Here is a 25,876-nt window from a genome sequence, read left to right on the forward strand (position 1 = left end):
TAAGCCAAAGTACGATCATGAGTATCATGCATAACAACCGCTACTATCCCTATCTCCTGCAACGAGTGCAAGGATTATCAGTAGTAGATTTCCCTCTGCGGGAAGGATTTTGTCGATGGTTTTTGCACCAGACCATCGCAATTACGGGATTTGTGTAATCAGTCCTCTTTGCCGACAAAGCAACCTTTATCAGAACTGACATCATCAATCTGCATGATCGTCATCTTTGGGCTACAGACAATTCGCTGTGAAAGGTTGAGGCGTCTTATCAGCATATGTTCAGCATCAATGTGTTGGCAGGGGCCGGCCGCGGTGGTCTAGCGGTTCTAGGCGCTCAGTCCGGAACCGCGCGACCGCTACGGTCGCAGGTTCGAATCCTGCTTCAGGCATGGATGTGTGTGATGTCCTTAGGTTAGTTAGGTTTAAGTAGTTCTAAGTTCTAGGGGACTGATGACTACAGATGTTAAGTCCCATAGTGCTCAGAGACATTTGAACCATTTTTTTGTTGTTGGCAGGGATTCTTGCCGACCACGTACCTGGATGAGTTACTATTCCACTTGAACTTTCTGTGGAATACTTTGTCTGGGCTGCTTGTGAATGTGCCTTTGGGAGTACGACAGTTTATGTGGTTTCTGCATGGCGGAGCTCCAAGCCATTTCCGCATTACAATTCGCCGGCACCTCAACCTCATCTTCCCTGGACGTTGAATAGGACATGGAGGTCCTGCAGCGTGGTCTGCTAGATCACCGGACTTAAATCCCTTAGATTTTTTACCTCTGGGGGCACCTGAAAAGCGTTGTGTATACTGAACCAGTTCCTGAAGTGCAGACCCATCGGTACTCTCCAATTCACCCTTAAGTGCCTGGCAGAGGGTTCACCGAACCATTTTCATACTACCTCTCTACCATTCCACTCTCGAATGGCGCGTGGCAAAAAGGAACACCTAAATCTTGTGATGCTATTCGGAGAGAGGCCAGAACGTGCGAAAGAGAGCGGCACTCCATGATGTGACGTGTGAACGTGTGCATTGCATCCTACGGAGGCCATCCTGAATATCTGTTGTGACGTGGATAGGATGCAGCTCTGTTCTGTGTTCCAGAACTATCTGTTGTCGTTGCATGCACACAGTCCATTTCCGGGCTTATGTTCATAGGGCCTTCTTTCATCAATTTCCAGTGAGGATTCCGTCCCTGCAGTTCGTCGGTTTTATTAATGCTCACCCTGTAGACTGATTTTATTATGTATGGTTTATGTCAGTAAGATGCGGACACTTTTCGGCACAGCCGTACCTATTAGGAAGTGCTGCATCGTAGTGCACATCTGTCATACTAGAACTACGAATGACGTATCTGCTCGCTACCGCCCTATTTACATCTACATCGGTACTCTCCAATTCACCCTTAAGTGCCTGGCAGAGGGTTCATCGAACCATTTTCATACTACCTCTCTACCATTCCACTCTCGAATGGCGCGTGGCAAAAAGGAACACCTAAATCTTTCCGTTCCAGCTCTGATTTCTCTTATTTTATTATGATGATCATTTTTCCCTGCGTAGGTGGGTGTCAACAAAATATTTTCGCATTCGGAAGGGAAAGTTGGTGATTGAAATTTCGTAAATAGATCTCGCCGCAAAGAAAACCGCCTTTGTTTCAGTGACTGCCACCCCAAATTGGTTCAAATGGCTTTGAGCATTATGGGACTTAACATCTGAGGTCATCAGTCCGCTAGAACTTAGAACTACTTAAACCTAACTAACCTAAGGACATCGCACACACATCCATGCCCGACGCAGTATTCGAACCTGCGACCGTAGCGGTCGCGCGGTTCCAGAATGAAGCGCCTAGAAACGCTCGGTCACTGCGGCCGGCCTGCCACCCCAACTCGCGTGTCATATCAGTGACACACTCACTCCTATTACGCGATAACCCGATACGAGCTGCCCTTCTTTGCACTTTTTCGATGTCCTCCGCCAATCCTACCTGGTAAGCATCCCACACCGTGCAGCAATATTCCAGCAGAGGACGGACAAGTGTAATGTACGCTGTCTCTTTAGTGAGTTTGTCGCATCTTCTAACAGGGAAACCTCCCCATCGCACCCCCCTCAGATTTAGTTATAAGTTGGCACAGTGGATAGGCCTTGAAAAACTGAACCCAGATCACTCGAGAAAACAGGAAGAAGTTGTGTCGAACTATGAAAAAAAATAAGCAAAATATACAAACTGAGTAGTCCATGCGCAAGACAGGCAACATCAAAGATATTGGGAGGTCAGGAGCGCCGTGCTCCCGTGGTTAGCGTGAGCAGCTGCGGAACGAGAGGTTCTGGGGTCAAATCTTCTCTCGAGTGATAAGTTTACTTTCTTTATTTTCGCAAAGCTATGATCTGTCCGTTCGTTCATTGACGTCTCTGTTCACTGTAATAAGTTAAGTGTTTGTGCTTTGCGACCGCACCGCAAAACCGTGCAATTAGTAGACGAAAGGACGTGCCTCTCCAATGGGAACCGAAAACATTTGATCGCAAGGTCATAGGTCAACCGATTCCTCCAAAGGAAAACACGTCTGATATATTCTATACGACGCTGGTGACGGCATGCGCGTCACATGACAGGAATATGTTGTCGACCCACCTAACTTGTACACTTGGCGAATGGGTAAAAAGATTCTTCTACCTTGCCCGATTAAGGTTTTCTTGTGGATGTGATAATCACTCCCAAAAAAATGATGAAAACGTAAGAGTTTGTCAGATAAACTGCAACAAATGAATGCAACAGTTTCACAGTCGCGCAGTTTTCCCTGTGCTCTGTCAAAACATATGTTTTTAACGTTTTCAAATTTTTCCGTGTGTAGACCGTCAAATCCTGCTTATGTCCAAGCAAATCTGAACATGTCCTGGAATTTTGGTTCAAATGGCTCTGAGCACTATGGGACTTAACAGCTGTGGTCATCAGTCCCCTAGAACTTAGTGTGGTGTAACCGCCAGACACCACACTTGCTAGGTGGTAGTTTTAAATCGGCCGCGGTCCATTAGTACATGTCGGACCCGCGTGTCGCCACTGTGTGATCGCAGATCGAGCGCCACCACAAGGCAGGTCTCGAGATACGGACTAGCACTCGCCCCAGTTGTACGGACGACTTTGCTAGCGACTACACTGACGAAGCCTCGCTCCTTTGCCGAGCAGATAGTTGGAATAGCCTTCAGCTAAGTCCATGGCTACGACCTAGCAAGGCACCATTAGCCTTACATAGCAATTGATACTTATCGTATGAAGCATGTCTCATCAAGAACGATGTATACAACAAGGATGGATTAAAGTTAAGTATTCCGAAAGCTACGTACTTTTCTTTATAGCATTCATTACGTATCCTGTTTCAGACCTCACGCCATCCCTCGTGTGTTTATAGCGTGCATTGCGGTCCCCTCAAATCACACTGTGTCGGCACTTCTGTCGACACATCACTTAGAACTACTTAAACCTAACTAACCTAAGGACATCACACACATCCATGCCCGAGGCAGGATTCGAACCTGCGACCGTAGCAGTCGCACGGTTCCGGACTGCGCGCCTAGAACCGCGAGACCACCGCGGCCGGCCTGGAATTTTGGAGAGCGAAGTTGATTGTGTGTGAGTGCCTGAACTTTGATAATCGACACACGATCACGTAAACAATACTGCTCTGTGTACCTGTGCAGCTTCGCATAATAATTGTCTGAAAATAAAATATTGAACTTTTCACTCGAGGAAAGGCTTGAACCCAGGACCTCTAGTTCCGCAACTGCTCACGCTAACCACGGGACCACGGCGCTCCTGAGCTCCCAACTTCCTTGATGTTGCATATCTTGCTCATGGACTACTCAGTTTGTATATTTTGCTTACTTTTTTCATAGTTCGACACAACTTCTTCCTATTTTCTCGAGTGATCTGTGTTCAGTTTTTCAAGGCCTATCCACTGTGCGAACTTATAACTAAATCTGAGAGGGGTACGATGGGGAGGTTCCCTTGTAAATGTTCTGCCAACAAAGCGCAGTATTTGTTTCGCCTTCCCCACAATATTATCTGTGTGGTCTTTCCAATTTAAGTTGCTCGTAATTGTAATTCCTAGGTATTTAGTGAACTGACAGCCCTTAGATTTGTGCGATTTATCGTATACCCAAAATTTATCGGATTTCTTTTAGTACCCATGTGGATGACGTCGCACTTTTCTTTGTTTAGTGCCAAATGCCGCTTTTCGCACCATAGAGAAGTTCTCTCTAGATCATTTTGTAATTAGAATTGATCGTCTGATGATTTTACTAGACGGTAAATTACATCGTCATCTGCAAACAATCTAAGGGGGCTGCTCAGATTATCACCTATCATTTATGTAAATCTGGCGCGGTACAAAGCGCTGCACGGAACACTTTCATAATATGTGTTATTGCTGGGTCCGGCAGGTGGCGGTATGGCGGTGGAGGAGTACGTGGATTCCGATGCGACGGGCGCGCTCGAGGAGACCGCGTGTTACGAGGAGTTTCCCAGCGAGGTGGACGGCGGCGGCGACTGCGGGCGCGTGAGCGGGCCGCTGGTGCGCTGGGAGCGGCGTTTCCTGCTGGGCCACGCGCAGCGCTGCTGGGCCTCGCTGGCCGGCGGCCGCCTGCTGCTCTACCCGGGCCGCGGCGCCGCCAGCGCCAAACCCAGCCTCGCGCTCTGCCTGCGCGGCTACCGAGCGCGCCCCGCCTGCTCCAGCCTCGTGCGCGCCTCCAGGAAGCGGGACACTCACTTCGAGATCGTCTGTCCTGGCAAGAAGACTTACCAGGTGAAACTCATCATCTGTACACCCTTTCAGCTACATCCACACTGGCAAGCCAAATCATTATGACCGCTGCCCATCGCGACGTTAGATGCCACGTGGTGGATTTGCGGGCACGTGACGCGGTAACAGAGTATGCAAGCGGAACAGACACGGACGGGGATCACCGTAGCGAAGATATGGGCTGCAAATGGGGAAATCCATTGAGATAAGCGACTTTGACAAAAGGCAGAGCCTGTGAACGAGTATCTAGAAAACGGCGAAGCTGGTCGAACGTTCACGTGCTACTGTCGCGATCATCTACGGAAAGAGGTAGAAGAACAGTGGAACTACCACCAGGCACTAAACGATTGGACGGTCACGACTCTTCACAGAACCTGGGGTTTGGAGGTTCAACAATGGCTCTAACATGTGGCATCACTACCGAAAGAGCACAATTCTAATGCACGCACAAGTGTTTCGGAGAACACTGCTCCTCGTACGTGAACATGGAGCTCCTCAGCAGACCACTACTACGTGGTTATTCGTCCACCAGACTCAGAGGGCCATAGACACGGGTTCCCAAGTTGATGCCATGTTTCTTCACTACCGAAAGGCGTTCGATACAGTTCCCCACAGTCGTTTAATGAGCGAAGTAAGAGCATATGGACTATCAGACCAAGTGCGTCATTGGATTGAAGAGTTCCTAGATAACAGAACGCAGCATGTCATTCTCAATGGAGAAAAGTCTTCCGAAGTAAGAGTGATTTCAGGTGTGCCGCAGGGGAGTGTCGTAGGACCGTTGCTATTCACAATATACATAAATGACCTTGTGGATGACATCGGAAGTTCACTGAGGCTTTTTGCGGATGATGCTGTGGTATATCGAGAGGTTGTAACAATGGAAAATTGTACTGAAATGCAGGAGAATCTGCAGCGAATTGACGCATGGTGCAGGGAATGGCAATTGAATCTCAATGTAGACAAGTGTAATGTGCTGCGAGTACATAGAAAGAAAGATCCTTTATCATTTAGCTACAATATAGCACGTCAGCAACTGGAAGCAGTTAATTCCATAAATTATCTGGGAGTACGCATTAGGAGTGATTTAAAATGGAATGATCACATAAAGTTGATCGTCGGTAAAGCAGATGCCAGACTGAGATTCATTGTAAGAATCCTAAGGAAATGCAATCCGAAAACAAAGGAAGTAGGATACAGTACGCTTGTTCGCCCACTGCTTGGATACTGCTGAGCAGTGTGGGATCCGTACCAGATAGGGTTGATAGAAGACATAGAGAAGATCCAACGGAGAGCAGCGCGCTTCATTACAGGATCATTTAGTAATCGCGAAAGCATTACGGAGATGATAGATATACTCCAGTGGAAGACACTGCAGGAGAGACGCTCAGTAGCTCGGTATGGGCTTTTGTTGAAGTCTCGAGAACATACCTTCACTGAGAAGTCAAGCAGTATATTGCTCCCTCCTACGTATATCTCGCGAAGAGACCATGAGGATAAAATCAGAGAGATTAGAGCCCACACAGAGGCATACCGACAATCCTTCTCTCCACGAACAATACGAGACTGGAATAGAAGGAAGAACCGATAGAAGTACTCAAGGTACCTTCCGCCACACACCGTTAGGTGGCTTGCGGAGTAATGATATAGATGTAGATGTAGACCCAACGACATTGTCAGTTAAGATAGCAATGGCCACGGGACCATAGGGATTCGATCGTCGATCAGTGGAAACGTGCCGGCTCTTTGGGTGCATTTTTGGTACACTAGCTCGATGGCAGTCTCCACAAACGACGTCACTGAAGTGAACGGCGGCTCGAAACGCGCAGCGGGCCACGGACGCAGGCTAGTGATAGCAGCATTCTGCTGTGGGAGACATTCTCCTGCGCTTGCTTGGGAAGTACGGTAGTAATCGAGACACGCTGACAGCTACGAACCATCTTCGTCCCTTGATGCTTGACGTCTTCCCCGACGGCGATGTCATCTTTCATCAGTATAATTGTCTGTGTCTCGGAGCCAGAACCGTGCTACAGTGGTTTGTGGAGCATTATAGTGAACTCACGTTGATGTCTCGGCGACCAAGTTCGCCTGATGTAAATCCTATGGAACCCATCTGTGTCGCTATCGGGCGCCATCACCACGTACGCAAATCAGCGGCCCGTACTTTACTCGAATTACGACCTGTGCGTAGACATCTAATGCCACATACCTCAGCAAACCTACCAACAAGCTGTCGGATCCCTGATACGCAAAATCAGAGATGTATTTCGCTTCAAAGACGGGCAAACAAGCTATTAAGCAAGTGGTCATAATGTTTTGACTCATCAGTGTACATCTACAGGGGCTGGACAAAAATATGGGAACACCGTGATTGAACATAGAGTGTCCAGTAACATTAATGTGACCACTTGTCAAAAACCTGAATAACCACCTTTTGCATAGCGGACCGCTGCAAGACGTACGGGAAGAGAGCCAATGAGCTTCTGGAAGGTATCGACAGGGATGTTGAGCCTCGCCAAATCCAGGTTTTGCGGCCACAGTGTGAACAGATCGATCGAGGTGGTCTTACAGATTCCTAACTGGTTTTTAATCAGGGGAGTTTGGTACCCAGGGACGTACAGGAAACTCATCCACATGCTTTTCGAACCACACACGGACATTGCCATTGTGAGACACGCTGCATTATCTTACTGGTGGATTCCATTCTGCGAGAAAAAGCACATTACATGTAGGGGTGGATATGGTTCCCAAGGATAGAGGCATGTTTGTATTGATTCACTGAGCCTTCGGGAGTGACGAGATCACCCAGAGAATGCCAGGAAAATAGACCATAACACTCCTTCCTCTGGCCTGAAGCCTCCCGACGATTGTTGCAGAGTGTTTGCTTCCAGGCATTTCACGCTATACACGCCAACGGCCATCTTTCTGATAGAGCGTAAAACGTGATTCATCTGAGAAGACCACCTGTTGCTACTAAGTGGACGCCCAGTTGCTGTATTGGTGTCCAAATTCCAGCCTTCGTCGCTGATTAACAGCAGTCAGTATGGGTGCGTGAATTAGACGACTGCTGAAGAAGCCTATACGCAGCAACGTGCACTGAACCGCCGCTAGCCGGCTGAGGTGGACGAGCGGTTCTAGGCGCTTCAGTCGGAAACGGCGCGGCTGCTACGGTCGCAGGTTCGAATCCTGCCACGGGCATGGATGTGATGTCCTCAGGTTAGTTAGGTTTAAGTAGTTCTAAGTTCTAGGGGACTGATGACCTCAGATGTTAAGTCCCATAGTACTCAGTCATTTTAACCATTTGAACCGCCGCTGAGGGGACACTGTTGGTAGCCCCTTGGTTCATCTGGGCAGTCAGTTGTTGAACAGTTGAATTTCTGTTTGCCCGTACACATCTCTGCAGCCGTCGCTCACCCCTGTCATCTATAACCTCTGGCGTACCCTAATTGGCTGCTGAGAATTCTTCCGGGTTGTATGGCCATGGTCCATGAAACTCTTGTATCCCTGACGTTTCGTCCAAGGCTGCGTTGGACACCTTCGGAGGAGTACCTCCGAACATGTCCAACGCAGCCTTGGACAAACGTCAGGGATACAAGAGTTTCATGGACCATGGCCATACAACCCGGAAGAATTCTCAGCAGCTGAAACATCGGGTCGTGAAAGCCTTCATTGTATCCTAATTGCCTCGGCACCAGATTTAATAGTGCTGCTTTGCCATCCGCAGTATACGTTAACCAGGGAAGCTCGCGAACAGGTTACAAACTTAACCGTTTCAGTAATACGTCCATCCTCGGCCCAAAAGCTGCCATCTCATGTTTGTGACTGGTTATTGCACGTTGACGTCTAGCATAGGTGGTGGTCCTATTAATGTGACAAGACCGTGTAGATGCGGATGCTAGCCAAGCCTGCAGGCTGCGCTGTTTTATTTGACCACGAACGGCACGTGTAAAATATCCTCAATAAGTTGCAAATGTCAGCTGCAGTCAGAACAATGTTCTATGTAGCGGTGAGCTCATTATGTCGCAGCTAAGTGGCTTCGAACGTGGACAAACTGTTGGTGCTGGTATGGTGGGTGATTCCGTAGCCAAGGTAGCCGAAGTATTTGCTTTTTCAAGAGGCACCATTTCGAAGATTTATATGGCATACAGTGAAAGTAAAAGAAAACATCATCCACGACGTCACAAAGCCGACGAGACTATGTGTTGAATGATCGTGACAGGTCGTCATTGAAAAAGATTGTGACTAAAAATAGGAGGACGACTCTTACAAGTCAATACGGAACTGACTGTCGCACTCGCGAACCCTGTCTGCACCAAAACAACACAGAGGGAGATCAGTAAGCAGGGAACTGTAGGGCACACGTCAGTGATGCAAATGCCCGTAACAGGAAAACGTGATACCGAAACCATGAAACCTGGACTATGGAGCAATGGAGGAAAGTCATTTCGTCGGATGAGCCTTCTTGCACGCTGTTTCCAACTTCTGGCCGAGTTTACGACACAAGAGAGAAACATGGCGTGGGTTTGTTGATGATTTGGGCAGCCATGTTATGGTATTCCTTCGGCCCGATGGGTACTCCGCAAGGTCACATCACTGCCGAGGATCATGTGACCATTTTGGCAGATCCATACCCTGATACAATATTTGTTCCCCAATGGTGGTGATGGTTCCAAGAGGACAGGACCCTGTTCACACAGCTAGCATAATCCAGGACTGGCTTTGTGAGCACGAGGATGAATTTTCGCATCTCCCCTGACCACCACAGTCACCAGATCTCTATGTTGTTGAGCCTTTGTCGTGTATTTTGGAGACAAGGGTGCGCGAAGCATCATCTTTACCTGAATTTGCCACTATTTTGCAGGAAGAATGGTGTAAGATTTCCTTGAAAACTACACAGTACCTGCAGTCATCCATTCCGACACGAATCGAAGCTGTTTGGATGCCAAAGGTTTTACTACACCTTATCAGGCATAAGATGTGTTATGTTTTGGTGTTTTAATATTTTTGTCCACCCCGTGTATATCTACACTATCTGATCAAAATACAGGGGCATCCCAGATGTTGCTAGAGGTGGACCTGCCAGTATAAAAGGAAGCGGGAAGTGTTGTGTTGTCAGCAGAGAAGCAGTAACTGCAGAGTGGATATGTCAGGAGAGATGAGTCATTCTCAGTATGAAGTAGTCATGGTTGTCACCTGAGTAACAATCTAGGACATTTCAGCCTTTCCAAAGTTGCCCAGGTTCAAAATGGTTCAAAAGGCTCTGAGCACTATGCGACTTAACTTCTGAGGTCATCAGTCGCCTAGAACTTAGAACTAATTAAACCTAACTAACCTAAGGACATCACACACATCCATGCCCGAGGCAGGATTCGAACCTGCGACCGTAGCGGTCGCTCGGTTCCAGACTGTAGCGCCTAGAACCGCACGGCCGCTCCGGCCAGGTCCACTGTTGGTAGTGTCATTGTGAAGTGGAAACACAAAAGAACAACCACAGCTAAACTAAGACTGGCCAGGCATCCCGTACTATCAGACAGAACCATCGAGCATTGCGACGTATGGTAGTTGTAAAAATTACATTATTGGAAGGAGTCACTCGCGAGATCAAAGCGCTGCAAGTAGTCCACCTAGCACAATGACTGTGCGTAGGGAGTTAAAAATAATGGGATACAGTGTTCTAGCAGGTCCCTCTAAACCACAATTTCTGTAGTCAGTTATAAGCAACGATTGATGTGTAGTAAAGATCGACGCCACTGGACGATGAATGATTGGAATCGACTTATTTGGAGTGATGAATCACGCTATACCCTCAGGCAATCCATGGAAGGGCCTGGATTTGCTGAATGCTTGCAGAATGTTAACTCTTCATCACGCGTGGTGCCAACAGTGGGGTACGGAGACCGTGATGTTACGATGTGGCATGGAGGTTGTTTTCTTATTTGGGCTGTGGTCTTCTTATTGAACTTAATGAGTCACTAAATGCGGATTCATATGAACACATTTTACAATATTGTGTACTGCGTGTAGTAGAGCAACAGATGATTGTCAGTAAACGCGCACTGTCAAAGTGCCATCGGCGGGGCAATGACTTATGGACGGTAACATTCTTGTAATGCACTGAGGTGAGAAAAGTCATGGCATACCTCCTACTATCGAGCCAGACGTCCTTTTTCCCGGGGTAGCGCAGCAGCTAGGCATGGCATGGACGCAACACGTCGTTGAAAGCCCCCTGAAGAAATAATGAGCCGTGCTGCCTCTACAGCCGTTCATAATTACGAAAGTGTTGCCGGTGCAGGAATTTATTCACGAACTGACCTCTCTGTTATGTCCCATAAATGTTCGATGGAATTCATGTCGGGTGATCTGAATGGGCAAATCATCTGCTCGAATTGTACAGAATGTTCTGCAAACCAATTGCGAACAGTTGTGGCCTGGTGGCATGGCGCATTCAGATGGCTCAAATGGCTCTGAGCACTATGGACTTAACATCTGAGGTCATCAGTCCCCTATAACTTAGAACTACTTAAACCTAACTAACCTAAGGACATCACACATATCCATTCCCGAGGCAGGATTCGAACTTGCGACCGTAGCAGTCGCACGCTTCCGGGCTGAAGTGCCTAGAACCGCCCGGCCGCAAGGGCCTGCATGGCACATTGTTTCCATGAAAATTCCGTGGTTGTTTGGGAACATGAAGTCAATGAATGTTCGAAAATGGTCTCCACGTAGTCGATCATAACTATTTAGTCAGTTATCAGTTCAGTTGGACCAGAGGTCCCAGTCCATTCCGTGTAAACACAACCCACACCATTGTGGAGCCTCCACGAGCTTGACAACATCTGTCTGTTGACAACTTGGGTCCATGGCTTCGTGGGGTCTGCGCCACACTCGAACCCTGCCATCACCTGTTACCAACTGATATCGTGACTAATGTGACCAGGCTACGGTTTTCCAGTTAACGAGGGTCCAACTGATATTGTCACGAGCCCAGGAGAGGCACTGCAGGTGATGTCGTGGTGTTAGCAAAGGCACTCGCTTCGGTCGTCTGCTGCCATAGCCCGTTAACGCCAAATTTCGCCGCACTGTCCTTACGGATATGCTCGTTGTGCTTCCCACATTGATCTTTGTGGTTATTTGACGCAGTATTGGTTGTTCGTTAGCACTGACAACTTTACGCAAAAGCCGCTGCTCTCGGTCGTTAAGTGAAGGCCGCTGGCCACTGCATTGCCCATGATGAGAGATAATGCCTGAAATGTGGTATTCTCTGCACACTCCTGACACAGTGGATCTCGGAATATTGAATTCCCTACCGATTTCCTAAATGGAATGTCCTATGCGTCTAGTTCCAACTACCATTCCGCATTCAAGTCTGTTAACTCCCGTCGTGATGCTATGATTGATTACGTCGGACATCTTTTCACATGAATCACCCGAGCACAAATGACAGCTCTGCCAATGCAATCCCTTTTATACCTTGTCTATGCGATTCTATCTCCATCTGTGTATGTGTACATCACGATCCCATGACTTTTGTCACCTCATTGTAGACTGGCCTGCCCAGAGTCCCGACATGAACCCAGTGGCATACGTTTGGGATGAACTACAACGTCTACTTCACTCCAAACCCTAGTTTCCAATATCACTAACTTCTCTGGTTTCGGCGCCTTAGGAAGTATGGGCTGCCATTCCTTTATAGACATTCAGACACCACATTGATATTGACGGTAGCGGAGTTAAAGCCGTGATAAAGGCGAAGGCTGTAAACACCCGACATTAATGTCTACTAATAGGTGTCCGGATACTTTGGATCAGGTATCATTTGCTCGGCGAGGTGCTTGATGGTATGTATCGGAGAGTAGTAAATACTGGACTCTCATTCGGGAACACAACAGTTCAAACCCCCATCCTGCCAGCCAGATTTAGGTGTTCCGTGGTTTCCATAAATCTCCCGAGACAAATGCCGAGATGGAGCCCAAAAGGGCACGGCTTATCTCTTCCCCACACTTCCCGAATCCCAGTTTGTGCTCTGTCTTTAATGAGCTCATCGCCAAAGTGACGTTAAAACTCAAATCTTCCTTCCTTCTTCTTCGTGTTACTTCCACCCTTTTCTGTCCCAGTTGTGAAGTATTGCTTCCTGGCTGCGCCTGTATTCTCTTCCTGTGGCGATCGTCTACGCCGAGGTCGGTGTCCTGGGGTAGGAAGTGTCCTCCAAGATGGAGTTGATATGGTGGTCCTTCCCTAATTTCCCTAAATGGGATATGGTGGAGACCTAAGAGGCTAGCTGAAGGGCGAGTGACTTTCCAAGGATGGCACGAGTTCCTCTGAACCTGTTGAAGATGAGAGTTTGGAAAATCCAAGCAGGGATGCTAAAACACTTCGAGGGGCACTTTTGGAGATCACGAGATAGGAGGGTGGGCTGGAAAACCTCGTGGTATCACGTCGTTGAATATGGTGGGCGGATCTGACGTGTTTAAACTGTTGGTCATTTGTGATCCTTCATGATCAACCTAGTTAAATATGGAAATACTGCAGGAATAGTACGTGAATCCTGTGTAAGGGTGTGGAATTCTATTTAGGTCCTTCACTGTTTTCTACGCGACTGATGCCTTTTAGTAAGCGTGTAAGCAGTGGCAGACCCAGTTGCTTACTGTTACAAAATGGCTAATCAGGAATGGCTGGATGACAAATGTTAGAATATGGAACCATACTTAACTAAGGAAAACTTACATACCGTCTATATCAGAATTAAAGAGGGTTTTGGAGGAAAGAGAAGCAGTTTTATGAATATTAAGAGCTGAGCTGGAAAACCAGTACTAAGCAAAGAAGGGAAACTTGGAAAGTGGAACGATTATATGGAGGAGCTATACAAGGGTAATGAAGTTGAAAGAAATATTATAGAAGGGGAAGAGGACGTAAATGAATTTGAGATGGGAGATATGATAAGGCTAGAAGAATTTGACAGAGTACTGAAAGACCTACGCTGAAACAAGGCCATTGGGGTAGACAAAATTTCCTCAGAAGTGTTGATACACTTGGGAGGGCCAACCATGACGAAACTATTTCACCTGGTGTGCAAGAGATATAAAACAGGGGAAGTACCCTCAGACTTCAAGAAAAATATAATAATACCAATCAGACAGAAATCACGTGCTGACGGATGTGAATATTGCCAAATTATCTGATTAATGAGTCATAGATACAAAATACAGACACAAATTATTTTCAGGAGAATGAAAAAACTGATAGAAACCGACCTCGGTGAAAATCAGCTTGGATTCCGGAGAAGTGTAGGAACACACGAGGCAATAGTGACCCTACAACTTACCCTCGAAGATAGCTTAAAGAAAGGTAAACCTAAGTTTGTAACTTTTGTAGACTTATAGAAAGCTTTTGACAATGTTCACTGAAATACACTCTTTGAAATTCTGAAAGTATCAGGGCTAAAATACGGGGATGAAAACATTATATGCAGCTTGTACAACAGATGGCAGTTGTAAGTGTTGAAGGGCATGGAATAGGAGCAGTGGTTCAGAAGGGAGTGGGACAAGGTTGTAGCCTATCGCAGATTTTATTTACTCTGTTCATTGAGCAAGCAGTAAAGGAAACCAAAGAAACATTTGGAGAAGGAATTAAAGTTCAAGGAAAAGAAATAAAAACTTTGAGGTTTGCCGATGACATTGTAATTCTATCAGAGACAGCAAAGGACTTGGAAGAGCAGTTGAACGGAATGGGCATTGTCTTGAGAGGAGGATACGAGGTGAACATTAACAAAATTAAAACAAGAAAGCAAAACGAGGGTAACTGAATGTGCTCTAATTAAATCAGGTGGTGCTGAGCTGAGGGAATTAGACTAGAAAATGAAACGTTAGCAGTGGTGGTTGAGTTTTGCTATTTGGGCAGTAAAATAGCTGATGACGGCCGAAGTGGAGAAGATATAAAATGTAGACTGGCAATAGCAAGAAAAGCATACTGAAGAAGATAAATTTGTTAAAATTCAATATAACTTTAAATGTTAGGAAGTCTTTTCTGAAGATATTTGAGTGGAGTGTAGCCTTGTATGGAAGTGAAACGTAGACGCTAAGTAGTTCAGAGAAGAAGGGAGTAGAAACTTTTGAAATGTGTTGCTACAGAAGAATGCTGAAGATTAGATGGGTGGGTATAGATCAGGAGGTACAGAACAGAACTGTTGAGAGAAGAAATTAGGGGCACAACATGACTAAAAGAAGGGGAAGGGATCGATTCTGAGACATCAAGGGCTCAGAAATTTAGCAGCGGAGGGAAGAGAGAGAGAGAGAGAGAGAGTGTGTGTGTGTGTGTGACCATCCCGGCATTTGCCTGGAGCGATTTAGGGAAATCACGGAAAACCTAAATCAGGATGGCCGGACGCGGGATTGAACCGTCGTCCTCCCGAATGCGAGTCCAGTGTGCTAACCACTGCGCCACCTCGCTCGGTGCGTTAGTGGAGCTCTCACTTGTACTAACGTGATTCATGTGTAAAGGTTTCCGGCGTGGTTACTGCAGCACGACGAGAGTTAACAGAATTTGAACTCGGAATGATAGTTGGAGCTAGACGCATGGGACATCCTATTTCCGAAATCGTTAGGGAATTCAATACTCAGAGACCCACAGTGTCAAGGGGTGACGAAAATGCCAAATTTCAGGCATTATCTCTCACCACGGACAACGCAGCGGCCAATGGCCTTTACTTAACGACTGAGAGCAGCGTCGTTTGCGTAGGGTTGTCAGAGTTAACAAACAACTCTGCATGAAATAACGGCAGAAATCAATGTCAGGCGTACGACGAACGTATCCATTAGGACAGTGCGGCGAAATCCGGCGCTAATGGGCTATGGTATAGGACGACAGACGCGAGAGCCTTTGCTAACATTTCGTCATCTGCAGTGCGACGAATGGAAAACTATGGCCTGGTCAAGCGAGTGCGGCACAGACCCCACGAAATCATGGACGCAAGTTGTCGACGAGGCACTGTGCGAGCTGGTTGTGGCTCTACAATGGTGTGAGCTGTGTTTACATGAAACAGACTGGGTCACCTAGTTCAACTGAACCGATCATTGACTGCTAATGCCCGGCCGGTGTGGCCGAGTGGTTCTAGGCGCTACAGTCTGGAACCGCGCGACCGCTATGGTCGCAGGTTCGCATCCTGCCTCGGGCATGGATGTGTGTGATGTCCTTAGGTTAGTTAGGTTTAAGTAGTTCTAAGTTCTAGGGGACTGATGACCTCAGCAGTTAAGTCCCATAGTGCTCAGAGCCATTTGAACCATTTGAACTGCTAATGGTAATGTTCGGCTACTTGGAGACCATTTGCAGCCGCGAGCGAATGGTGTGGCCACCCTGATCCCATGACTTAAATCCCATCGAACATTTATGGAACTGAATCGAGAGGTCTGTATGTACACAACTCGGTTACGGTAGAGGACAGCAGCACCATTCCCCCTATCAATAATCGAACAAACGCAAGGATGACTGACATAGTGTTTAGTTTATCTGAGATTGTAAAGCAATTAAGATCCTTAGACACCAGGAAGGCATCTGGCCCAGACAATATTCCCGCAAGATTTTATGTCGACCATGCTACAAATATAGCACCATTCTTATCCATCATCTATCAGAGATCATTGGAATAGCGGGAAGTTCCACGGGACTGGAACAAGGCCCAGATCATAGCAATCTTTAAAAAGGGCAGAAAATCGGATGCACATAATTGCCGGCCAATTTAACTGACATCGATTTGTTGTAGAATCATGGAACATCCAGAATGAGATTTTCACTCTGCAGCGGAGTTTGCGCTGATATGAAACTTCCTGGCAGATTAAAACTGTGTGCCCGACCGAGACTCGAACTCGGGACCTTTGCCTTTCGCGGGCATGTGCTCTACCAACTGAGCTACTGAAGCACGACTCACGCTCGGTACCCACAGCTTTACTTCTGCCAGTATCTCGTCTCCTACCTTCCAAACTTTACAGAAGTTCTCCTGTTGGTTCGCAGGAGAACTTCTGTAAAGTTTGGAAGGTAGGAGACGAGATACTGGCAGAAGTAAAGCTGTGGGTACCGAGCGTGAGTCGTGCTTCGGTAGCTCAGTTGGTAGAGCACATGCCCGCGAAAGGCAAAGGTCCCGAGTTCGAGTCTCGGTCGGGCACACAGTTTTAATCTGCCAGGAAGTTTCATGGAACATATTTTATGTTCAGACATAATGATCTTTATAGGCTCTGAGAAGCTCGTCTGCAGAAACCAGCACGGTTGTAGGAAACAGCGGTCATGTGAAGCACAGCTGACCCTCTTTGTGCATGATAGACAACAGGCTCTAGATACCGGCTCCCAGGTTGATGCCATATTACTCGACTTTCGAAAGGCGTTCGACTCAGTTTCGCACTGTCGCCTGCTCCAAAAGTGCGCACTTACGGTCTACCTGATGTCATATGCGGTTGGATAGAAAGTTTTCCAACAGAGAGCAGTATGTCGTCCTGAATGGGGAGACTTCAACAGAAACAAGCGTAACATCAAGTGTGACCCAAGGCAGCGTAATAGGTCCGCTGCTTTTTTACGATTTACATAAACGATCTGGTTGATGGTACTTGTGGTGTCACCGCCAGACACCACACTTGCTAGGTGGTAGCTTAAATCGGCCGCGGTCCATTTAGTACATGACGGACCCGCGTATCGCCACTGTGTGATCGCAGACCGAGCGCCACCACAAGGCAGGTCTCGAGATACGGAATAGCACTCGCCCCAGTTGTACGACGACTTTGCTAGCGACTACACTGACGAAGCCTTTCTCTCATTTGCCGAGAGACAGTTAGAATAGCCTTCAGCTAAGTCCATGGCTACGACCTAGCAAGGCGCCATTAGCCTTACATAGTTTGATAGTTATCGTATGAAATGTCTCATCAAGAACGTTGTAAACCAAAAGGACGAAGTAAAAGTTAAGTATTAACGCAGCTACGTACTTTTCTTGTTACCATTTATTACGTATCCTGTTTCAGATCTCTATCTAGCCTACGTGAGATTACGCGTGCCTTTCGGCTACTTCAGTGTGGCGTAGCTGTCTTGTTACGCCACAACAGTACTGACAGCGGCATTAGACTGCCGTTGATGCTGTAGTCTACAGGATAGTAGTATCCCATGAAAGTTGTGAACGAATCAATAAGGATTTGCAGAAAATAAATGCGTAGTGTAATGACTGGCAGTTATCCCTCAATATTAGTAAGTGTAACCTACTGCGTATAACAAAGCGAAAATCCCCATTAATGCACGAGTACAAATAAATGCCCAGTCTTTGGAAGCGGTAACATCCGTCAAGTATCTGACTATTCCAAATGATCTCAAATGGAACCATCAGATTACACACGTAACGGGTAAGGCGAACTCTAGACTCGGTTTATTGTTAGAATCCTGAAGCGATGCAGTCCTTCAACAAAGGAAATTGCTTACAATACTTTAGTTCGTCCAGTCTTAAAGTATTGTTCGTCTGTATGCGACCCTTACCGGTTGGGTCTGATTCAATAGATTGAGAAGGTCAAAAGAAGAGCGGCAAGATTCGTGACTGGTACATTTAGCCATCGCGAGAGCGTTACAAATCCCATGGAAAATTTGAAGTGGGAGACACTTGCAGATAGACGACGAACTAAACGGAAGGGGCTACTCACTAAATTCCAAAATCCGATTTTCGCTGAGGACGTAGAGCATATATTATTACCACCAACTTTCAAATCGCGCAACGATCATCACTCAAAGATAAGGGAAATTAGAGCTCATACTGAAGCGTTCAGACAGTCGTTTTTCCCTAGCGTGATCCGCGAGTGTAACAGAGGGGGGGAAATAAGACTTTGGTGCGAGTAGTGCCCTCCGCCACACACCGCTTGGCGGCTATCGGAGTATATATGTAGATATAGATGTAGATGCAGATGTAGATGTAGATCCTGCACTGGCAACACTTTCGCATTTTTGGACGGCTATGGAGGCAGCATAGCTCAACATTTGTGCGGGAGACTTCCAACAACTCGCTGAGTCAATGCCAAGTCGAGTTGCTCCACTACGCCGGGCAATCGGAGGTCTGGCACGATATTGTGAGGTATCTCACGACTTTCATCACCTCATCGTACAGAAAGCAGTTATTTTTGGAATGAAGAGGCTTGCACAGGACAGAGTAGCATGGAGAACTGCATCAGAAAAGAACAGAAAACTGAAGTCTGTCCTCACCATTATCAGTATTTCATTCGCCATTGGGACTGTGAACACTAGACTGAAGACTATATCTAATATAAGCGTGTAAGTGTATGACGTGCTGTTTCTTTCAGTCGTTTGCACCTGCCTTCGGAAAGTCAGTCTTTCTGTTACTTTTAGGGTTCCTTACCTTAATCTTTAAAAACGGAACTATTACAGAATCACTTTGCTGTCCGCCTGTCTGTCCGTCGCTCTGCCGCGTCTCTGTTTTCCAGGAACGAATATAGGTATCAAGTTGAAATTTATTTCAGGTTCTAAGGTCTACCGTGCGTTGGCGGCGTAAAAATTTAAGCTTCTAAGTCAATGCAGTCAAAGGCTACGGCGGTTGTGTCTTATATTTTGATACTCACAAATTCACTAATGAGAACCTATAGATGAATTATCTATATATGTAATTAAGTTTGTACGGAACCCTCAGAGCGCGAGCCCTACTCGCACTAGTCCGGTCTTTTTCTTAGTGGAGATCTAGACGTATCTTATTTGATTAATAATCAAAAGGCCCTGAGTTTTGCGTTCGACTTCATAATTTCTGAATCGAAACCATCGGCAATGGATGCCGAAGACTTCCGGTGTAAAGGACCAGCCTCTTCTTGCTACGCCTCTATCAAAGAGGGCGGAGAAGCGGACTGACGTTCGGAACACTCTCTTGCCCTTTGGGTTGGAAATTGCCCCTAAAACGCGAATAATCAGCAGTGACCGAAAGCATTAAGATGAAGAAGGCAATGGAAACCACTGCATTGAAGACACATATGTCCTCAGTACAGGTGGAATGCAATTCAAGAAGTCATGATGCATTGGCAGATCTCCTGGAGGAGACTACCAAGGTCGGGTATCATCATGCGATCCCGAGCGTGGAATGTCAGAAGCCTGAATATGCTAAGGAAGCTAGGAAAATGAAAAGCAAAATGCAAAGCTGCGTGTCTAGATTTCGTGGAGGTCAGTGAAGTGAAATGGAAAGAAGATAAGGATTTCTGGTGAGACGAATAGAGTAACGTCAACAACAGCAGAAAAAAGTGTAACGGGAGCAGGAGTCGTCATGAATAGGAAGTTAGGACACAATAAAATTACTGTGAGCTGTTCAGTGATAAGATTATTCTCATCATAACGGACAGAAAACCAACAGCAACAACAATAGTCGGGATTTTCATGCCGACATCACAGAACGAAGATGAAGAGATAAAGAAAGTATATGAGGATATTTAACGTGTAATTTAGTTTGTAAAGGGAGATGAAAACTATGGGTGATTCGAAAGCTATAGAGGGGACTGGAGCAGAAGTTACTTACAGGAGAATATTGTCTCGGTAGTAGGTTTGCAGTAAATTTCTGTTAGTAATAGAGAATACACTGTTTACTGTCAAAGTAGGGGGAGATATACCTGGAAAAGGCCTGGGACACGAGATGATCGAAGGTGAAATAGATCATGGTCAGACAGATCGTGAAACTAGATACTGGGCTGTAAGGCGTATTCTGGTGCAGATATAAACTTAGATCATAATTTAATAATGATGAAGAGTAGACTGAAGTTTAACAGAATCATCCGGAAGAATCAGTGTGGAAAGATCTGGGCTACTGAAGTATTATAGATTCATGAGGTGCTTTTGAAATTCTTTAGGGCTGTAGGTACTGTGATAATGAAAGCAACACTAGGCAGTTCATCTGAAGTGGACTGGACATCATGAAAAAAGTCACTCACAGAAGTTGAACAGACAACTATGGGAACAAGAGAAGTAACTGCGAAGAAGCCTTAAGAAACAGAAGAAATACTACAACTGATCAGCGAAAGAAGAAAGTCCAAAAATGTTCACGGAAAGACAGGAATACAGCAATATAAGTCACTTCAGAATGACGTAAACAGGAAGCAGCAGGGAAGCCAATCTGCAATGGCTGAAACAAAAATATGAATAAAACGAAAAGGAAATGATTGTCGGAAGAGCTGTTTCAGGTTTTATAGAAGTCAAAACAACATTCGGTGAAATTAAAAGCAAAAACGTCAACTTGAAAAATGTCAGAGGAATTCCAGCGTTAAACGCTGGAGATAAGTGCAAGGAGGCGGAGGAACTCTCTGATGACGAAAAAGAAGAAGAATTGGGAGTCGATATGAGAAACATAGATCCACTATTAGAATCAGAGGTTAACAGAGCTATGGCCGGCCGAGGTGGCCGAGCGGTTCTAGGCGCTGCAGTCTGGAATCGTGTGACCGCTACGGTCGCAGGTTCGAATCCTGCCTCGGGCATGGATGTATGTGATGTCCTTAGGTTAGTTAGGTTTAAGTAATTCTAAGTTCTAGGGGACTGATGACCTCAGAAGTTAAGTCCCATAGTGCTCAGAGCCATTTGACCCATTTGAACAGAGCTATGAAAAATTTAAGATCAAATGAGGCGAAAGTCTTACATAATGTTCCTCAGTGACTGACAACCTAATGACTAGTCAAGTTGGTGGATATAATTTATAAGTCCCGACATCTGAAATACTGTCCACACAGTCTCGAAGACAAGAAGGGCTGTTAGGAGAGAGAACTGTCACACAATAAACTTCACAGCTCATGTATCCAAATTGCTGATAAGAATAATATACACAAGACCGGAAGAGAAAAATAGAGAATTTGTTAGCTGACGATCAGTTTGGCACTAGGAAAGATAAGGACATTGGAGGGGCAGTTCTGACATTGCGCTTTATAATGAAAGCGAAAGTTCAGAAAAATCAAGAGACGTTCTTAGTATTTGTCGATCTAGAAATATATTCGACAATGTAAACTGTTTCAAGGTGTTCAAAATTCTCAAGATAACATATGTTATCCATAAGGAAATATGGATAATTATACAGTATGTACAAAAATAAAGAGAGAAAAATAAGAATGGAAGACCAAAACGAAGTCCTCCGATAGAGGATGCAGCGTCTTACCCTCAGCTGTTCAATTTATACACCGAAGAAGCAATGATGGAAGTAAAAGAAGGGTTCAGGAGAGAGATTAAACTGCAGGGGGAAAGGATATGAATTATGAGATTCGTTCATGACATTGCTATCCTTTGTAATGAGCATACATTATGGACAGAGATTAAAGGAGTGAAAACGAAAGTGATGAGGTGTATCAGAAATTAACATCAAAATTTTGGACCGCTAAGCAGACGAAGTGAGAGAGCTATGCTACCTTGAAATAAAAGTAATATATGACGAGCAAGGCAAGGACGACATACAAAGCAGACTAAGAAAGAGGGCATCCTAGGCAAAAACAGTCTACTAGTACCAAAATTTGGAAATTTGTGGTAAGTTCTATGGGACCAAACTGCTGACGTCATCGGTCCCTAGGCTTACACACTACTTAATCTAACTTAAAGTAACTTACGCTAAGGACAACACATACACCCATGCCCGAGGGAGGACTCGAACCTCCGACGGGGGAAGCCGCGCGAACCGTCGCACGGCTACACCGCGCGGCTGCTAATAGCAACCATCGGCCTCAGTTTAAGAAAGAAATTTCCGAGAATGTACGTTTGGAAAACAGACAGCGCTGTATGGGCGTGAACCAGGGACTGTGAAAAATCCGGAAGAGAAAAGGATCCAAGCATCTGTGATCGGTGCTATAGAAGGATGTTGAAAATTATATGAACTGATAAGATAAGAAGTGAGGAGATTCTCCGCAGATTCGGCGTGGAGAGGAACACGTGGTAAACAAGAACAAGAGACAGGATGGTAGGACATCTATTAAGACATCAGACTAATTCCATGTTACCGCCACAATCAACATCTCACTGAGTTTGAATGGGGTCGTTTAACTGGGTTACGAGAAGCTGGATGTTCCTTTTGTGCTAATGCAGAAAGACTTGGCAGGAATGTAACCACTGTACATGATTACTGGCAGCGGTGGTCATGAGAATGTACGGTCGCAAGAAGACTGTGCACTGGGTGGCCAAGTGACACTACCAGTAGGGAAGACCATCGAGTTCGGAGTATCGCTCCGGCGTATGGTAATTGCATCTGAAGCAGCAAGATGAGGAGCAGTTGGCACCAGAGCGACACAACGATGTGTTACAAGTCGGTTACTTTATGAGCAACTCCGAGCCAGACTCCCTTTAGCATGCATTTCACCTGACCCCAAACTACCGCTATTTGCGACTTCACTGGTGTGAAGCGAGAGCTTATTGGAGGACAGGGTGAAGGTCTATTGTGTTTTCTTATTGAAGTTGATTCTCCTGGGTGCCAGTATGGCGGTGTGTTGGTTAGGAGGAGGCCAGTTCAGGGCCTGCAACCAACCTGTCTGTGTGCTAGACATAGTGGACGTGCACCTGGAGTTATGATCTGCAGTGCCATTTCGTATGACAGCAAGAGCAGTCTCGTAGCTGTCCCACGCACCCTGGCTGCAAATTAGTACGTCAGTATGGTGATTCGACGTGTTGTGCTGCCATTCATGAACAGCATAGCTGATGATGTTTTTTCAACAGGATAACGCTTGCCCACATACTGTTCTTGTAACCCTATAAGCTCTACAACGTGTTGACATATTGCCTTGCCTGCTGGATCATCAGATCTTCTCCAATCGAGCACATATGGGATATCATCGGACGACGACTCGAACGTCATCCACAAACAGCATTATCCATCCCTGTACTGCCCGACAAAGGCCACAGGCATGGAACTCTATCCCACAAACTGACATCCGGCACCTGTACAACACCATGCACGCATGTTTGGATGTTGAATTCAACATTCTGCCATTACACCGGTTATTAAAATACCAGCATTTCACATTTGCAATGGCTTATCTCGCGCTTTCATTAACCTGTGATCGTGCTATGTTAATCAGCTAAATGTATTGCGCAGGCAAATGTAGTCCTGAAATTTCATTACCCTATATTAATTATTTTTCGGTGTTTCGATTTTTTCCGTCATTGTATAAACACTTCTACTCAAATTTGTGATGGTTGAGATGGGTGGGAGGTCATGACCCCACGGTCTGAGGATCCGCACATGCATGGAAATGCACGATAACAAGAGGGATCTTGCAACAATTGTTGTAGAAAATTAGCTAACTGTACGGGGGTGAACGAGACGGACTTCACAAGGTTTAATGTAAGCCAATAAATTAAATTTTTTTCTGTAGAAATTTGAGTGAAATGTTTTTGCGTGACTTCTTCCTTTCTTGACGTTGAACTGCAATCGTGTTCTGTTGTGTGGAGATTATCGGCGTAAGTAGTTAACAGCTAGCAGGAGGTGGAGTCGGAACTGTTAAGTGTACACATTCCACTACTGTGATCTGATCTCGGAAGTTATCTGAAACTAAGTGGATTGTTACAGAGCTTCAATTAATGATACCGGAGTAGTGAGAAGTTTAATCCTGTCTCACAGATCAAAGCGAGACTGACACCCGTTATTTATACTGATTTCGTAAGAAGAGTAGTGCAAAGAATAAATTCATGTCTGTCAATTAAGGCTTCGACCAAATCAGCGGATCAGTACGTCAAGTGATTTGTCTCGCGCGCCGTACGTAACCAAGAACGGGCGACATCTGTCCACTGCCACAAGTAGGACTTCGCAATCTGTAATATACAGGGTGTTTGTTTTAAATTGAGGCTAAAAAATATCTCGAAAAGACGCTCGTAAGAACAAATTTATTTAGGTGAAAAGCTAATATTAGGAAAGGGTACATGGGACTGTGCTACAACTGGCCGTCACCTAACCACTTCTCCTGCATGGACTGGGTCGACTTTGTATTTTCAAATGGGAACTCCTTATTTTTACTGCATATTCAGATTATACGCCAAAAATACGTACGTTTTACTCAAACCATTGTTTCCCATACGTGGTAGATGGCGCCGTAATCGACAAATATCAAGTGAATCTGTTTTTGCAATTAAAAATAGACACATTTGATTCTACATTTCATTTACGATATAAATGTAAATCTTTGTTTTCTGACGGTTGATATATATGTTCGAAATTTACTTTAGTGTTGCAAATGTGACTGTGCAGTAGAAATAATATGGCTAGACGTTGGAATTCCTGGCAAATAACTACTTGTATGGTAACGTAGTTTGCTGTTCCCTATGGGGTTGATTTCTGTGGCCACCTACGAACCCTGCCATCAGGGTGGCTGATTCCATCCAGCCACCGTAACTCTCGCACTGGCTGCTACGGGGCTACCGCAGTGAATACAAACACAACCGTTGCGATAAGGTAAAATCTCCATGATGTGATAGTGGCTGACGTACCTGCCACGGATACTCACCGAAATCAAACACCCCAGTGGTGAGAGGCAAGGGGAATCATCGATATTAAACATCCCGATGGGAACAGATAATTCCAAGACTTCGACAGTGATCAAGCGGTGCAAGACTGTTGCTCCGTCAACAAAGTCAAACATTCCATAGTGACCGTTATCAACAAACCTGTCTCTCGTTGGGAGAAATGTGTTCGTCGCCAGAGTGACTATATGTTGTTGTTGTTGTGATCTTCATTCCTGAGACTGGTTTGATGCAGCTCTCCATGCTACTCTGTCCTGTGCAAGCTTCTTCATCTCCCAGTACCTACTGCAGCCTGCATCCTTCTGAATCTGCTTAGTGTATTCATCTCTTGGTCTCCCTCTACGATTTTTACCCTCCACGCTGCCCTCCAGTACTAAATTGCTGATCCCTTGATGCCTCAGAACATGTCCTACCAACCGATACCTTCTACTAGTCAAGTTGTGCCACAAACTCCTCTTCTAACCAATTCTATTCAATACCTCCTCATCAGTTATGTGATCTACCCACCTAATCTTCAGCATTCTTCTGTAGCACCACATTTCGAAAGCTTCTATTCTCTTCTTGTCTAAACTATTTATCGTCCATGTTTCACTTCCATACATGGCTACACTCC

At 45.8% G+C, this 25,876-nt stretch overlaps 1 protein-coding gene across 1 annotated transcript in view; it reads left to right on the forward strand.

Moving 5' to 3' along the window:
- LOC124722329 (src kinase-associated phosphoprotein 2-A-like) overlaps positions 1-25,876 on the forward strand; it is a 240,685-nt gene that overhangs the window by 204,261 nt on the left and 10,548 nt on the right. Inside the window, exon 3 of the mRNA XM_047247505.1 lies at positions 4,430-4,791. Within this exon, the coding sequence (XP_047103461.1) occupies positions 4,430-4,791 (362 nt within the window). The remainder of the gene's footprint in view (positions 1-4,429; positions 4,792-25,876) is intronic.

This window comes from Schistocerca piceifrons, chromosome X (assembly GCF_021461385.2).
Source record: "Schistocerca piceifrons isolate TAMUIC-IGC-003096 chromosome X, iqSchPice1.1, whole genome shotgun sequence".
In the NCBI taxonomy this organism is placed as follows: Eukaryota; Metazoa; Arthropoda; class Insecta; order Orthoptera; family Acrididae; genus Schistocerca; species Schistocerca piceifrons.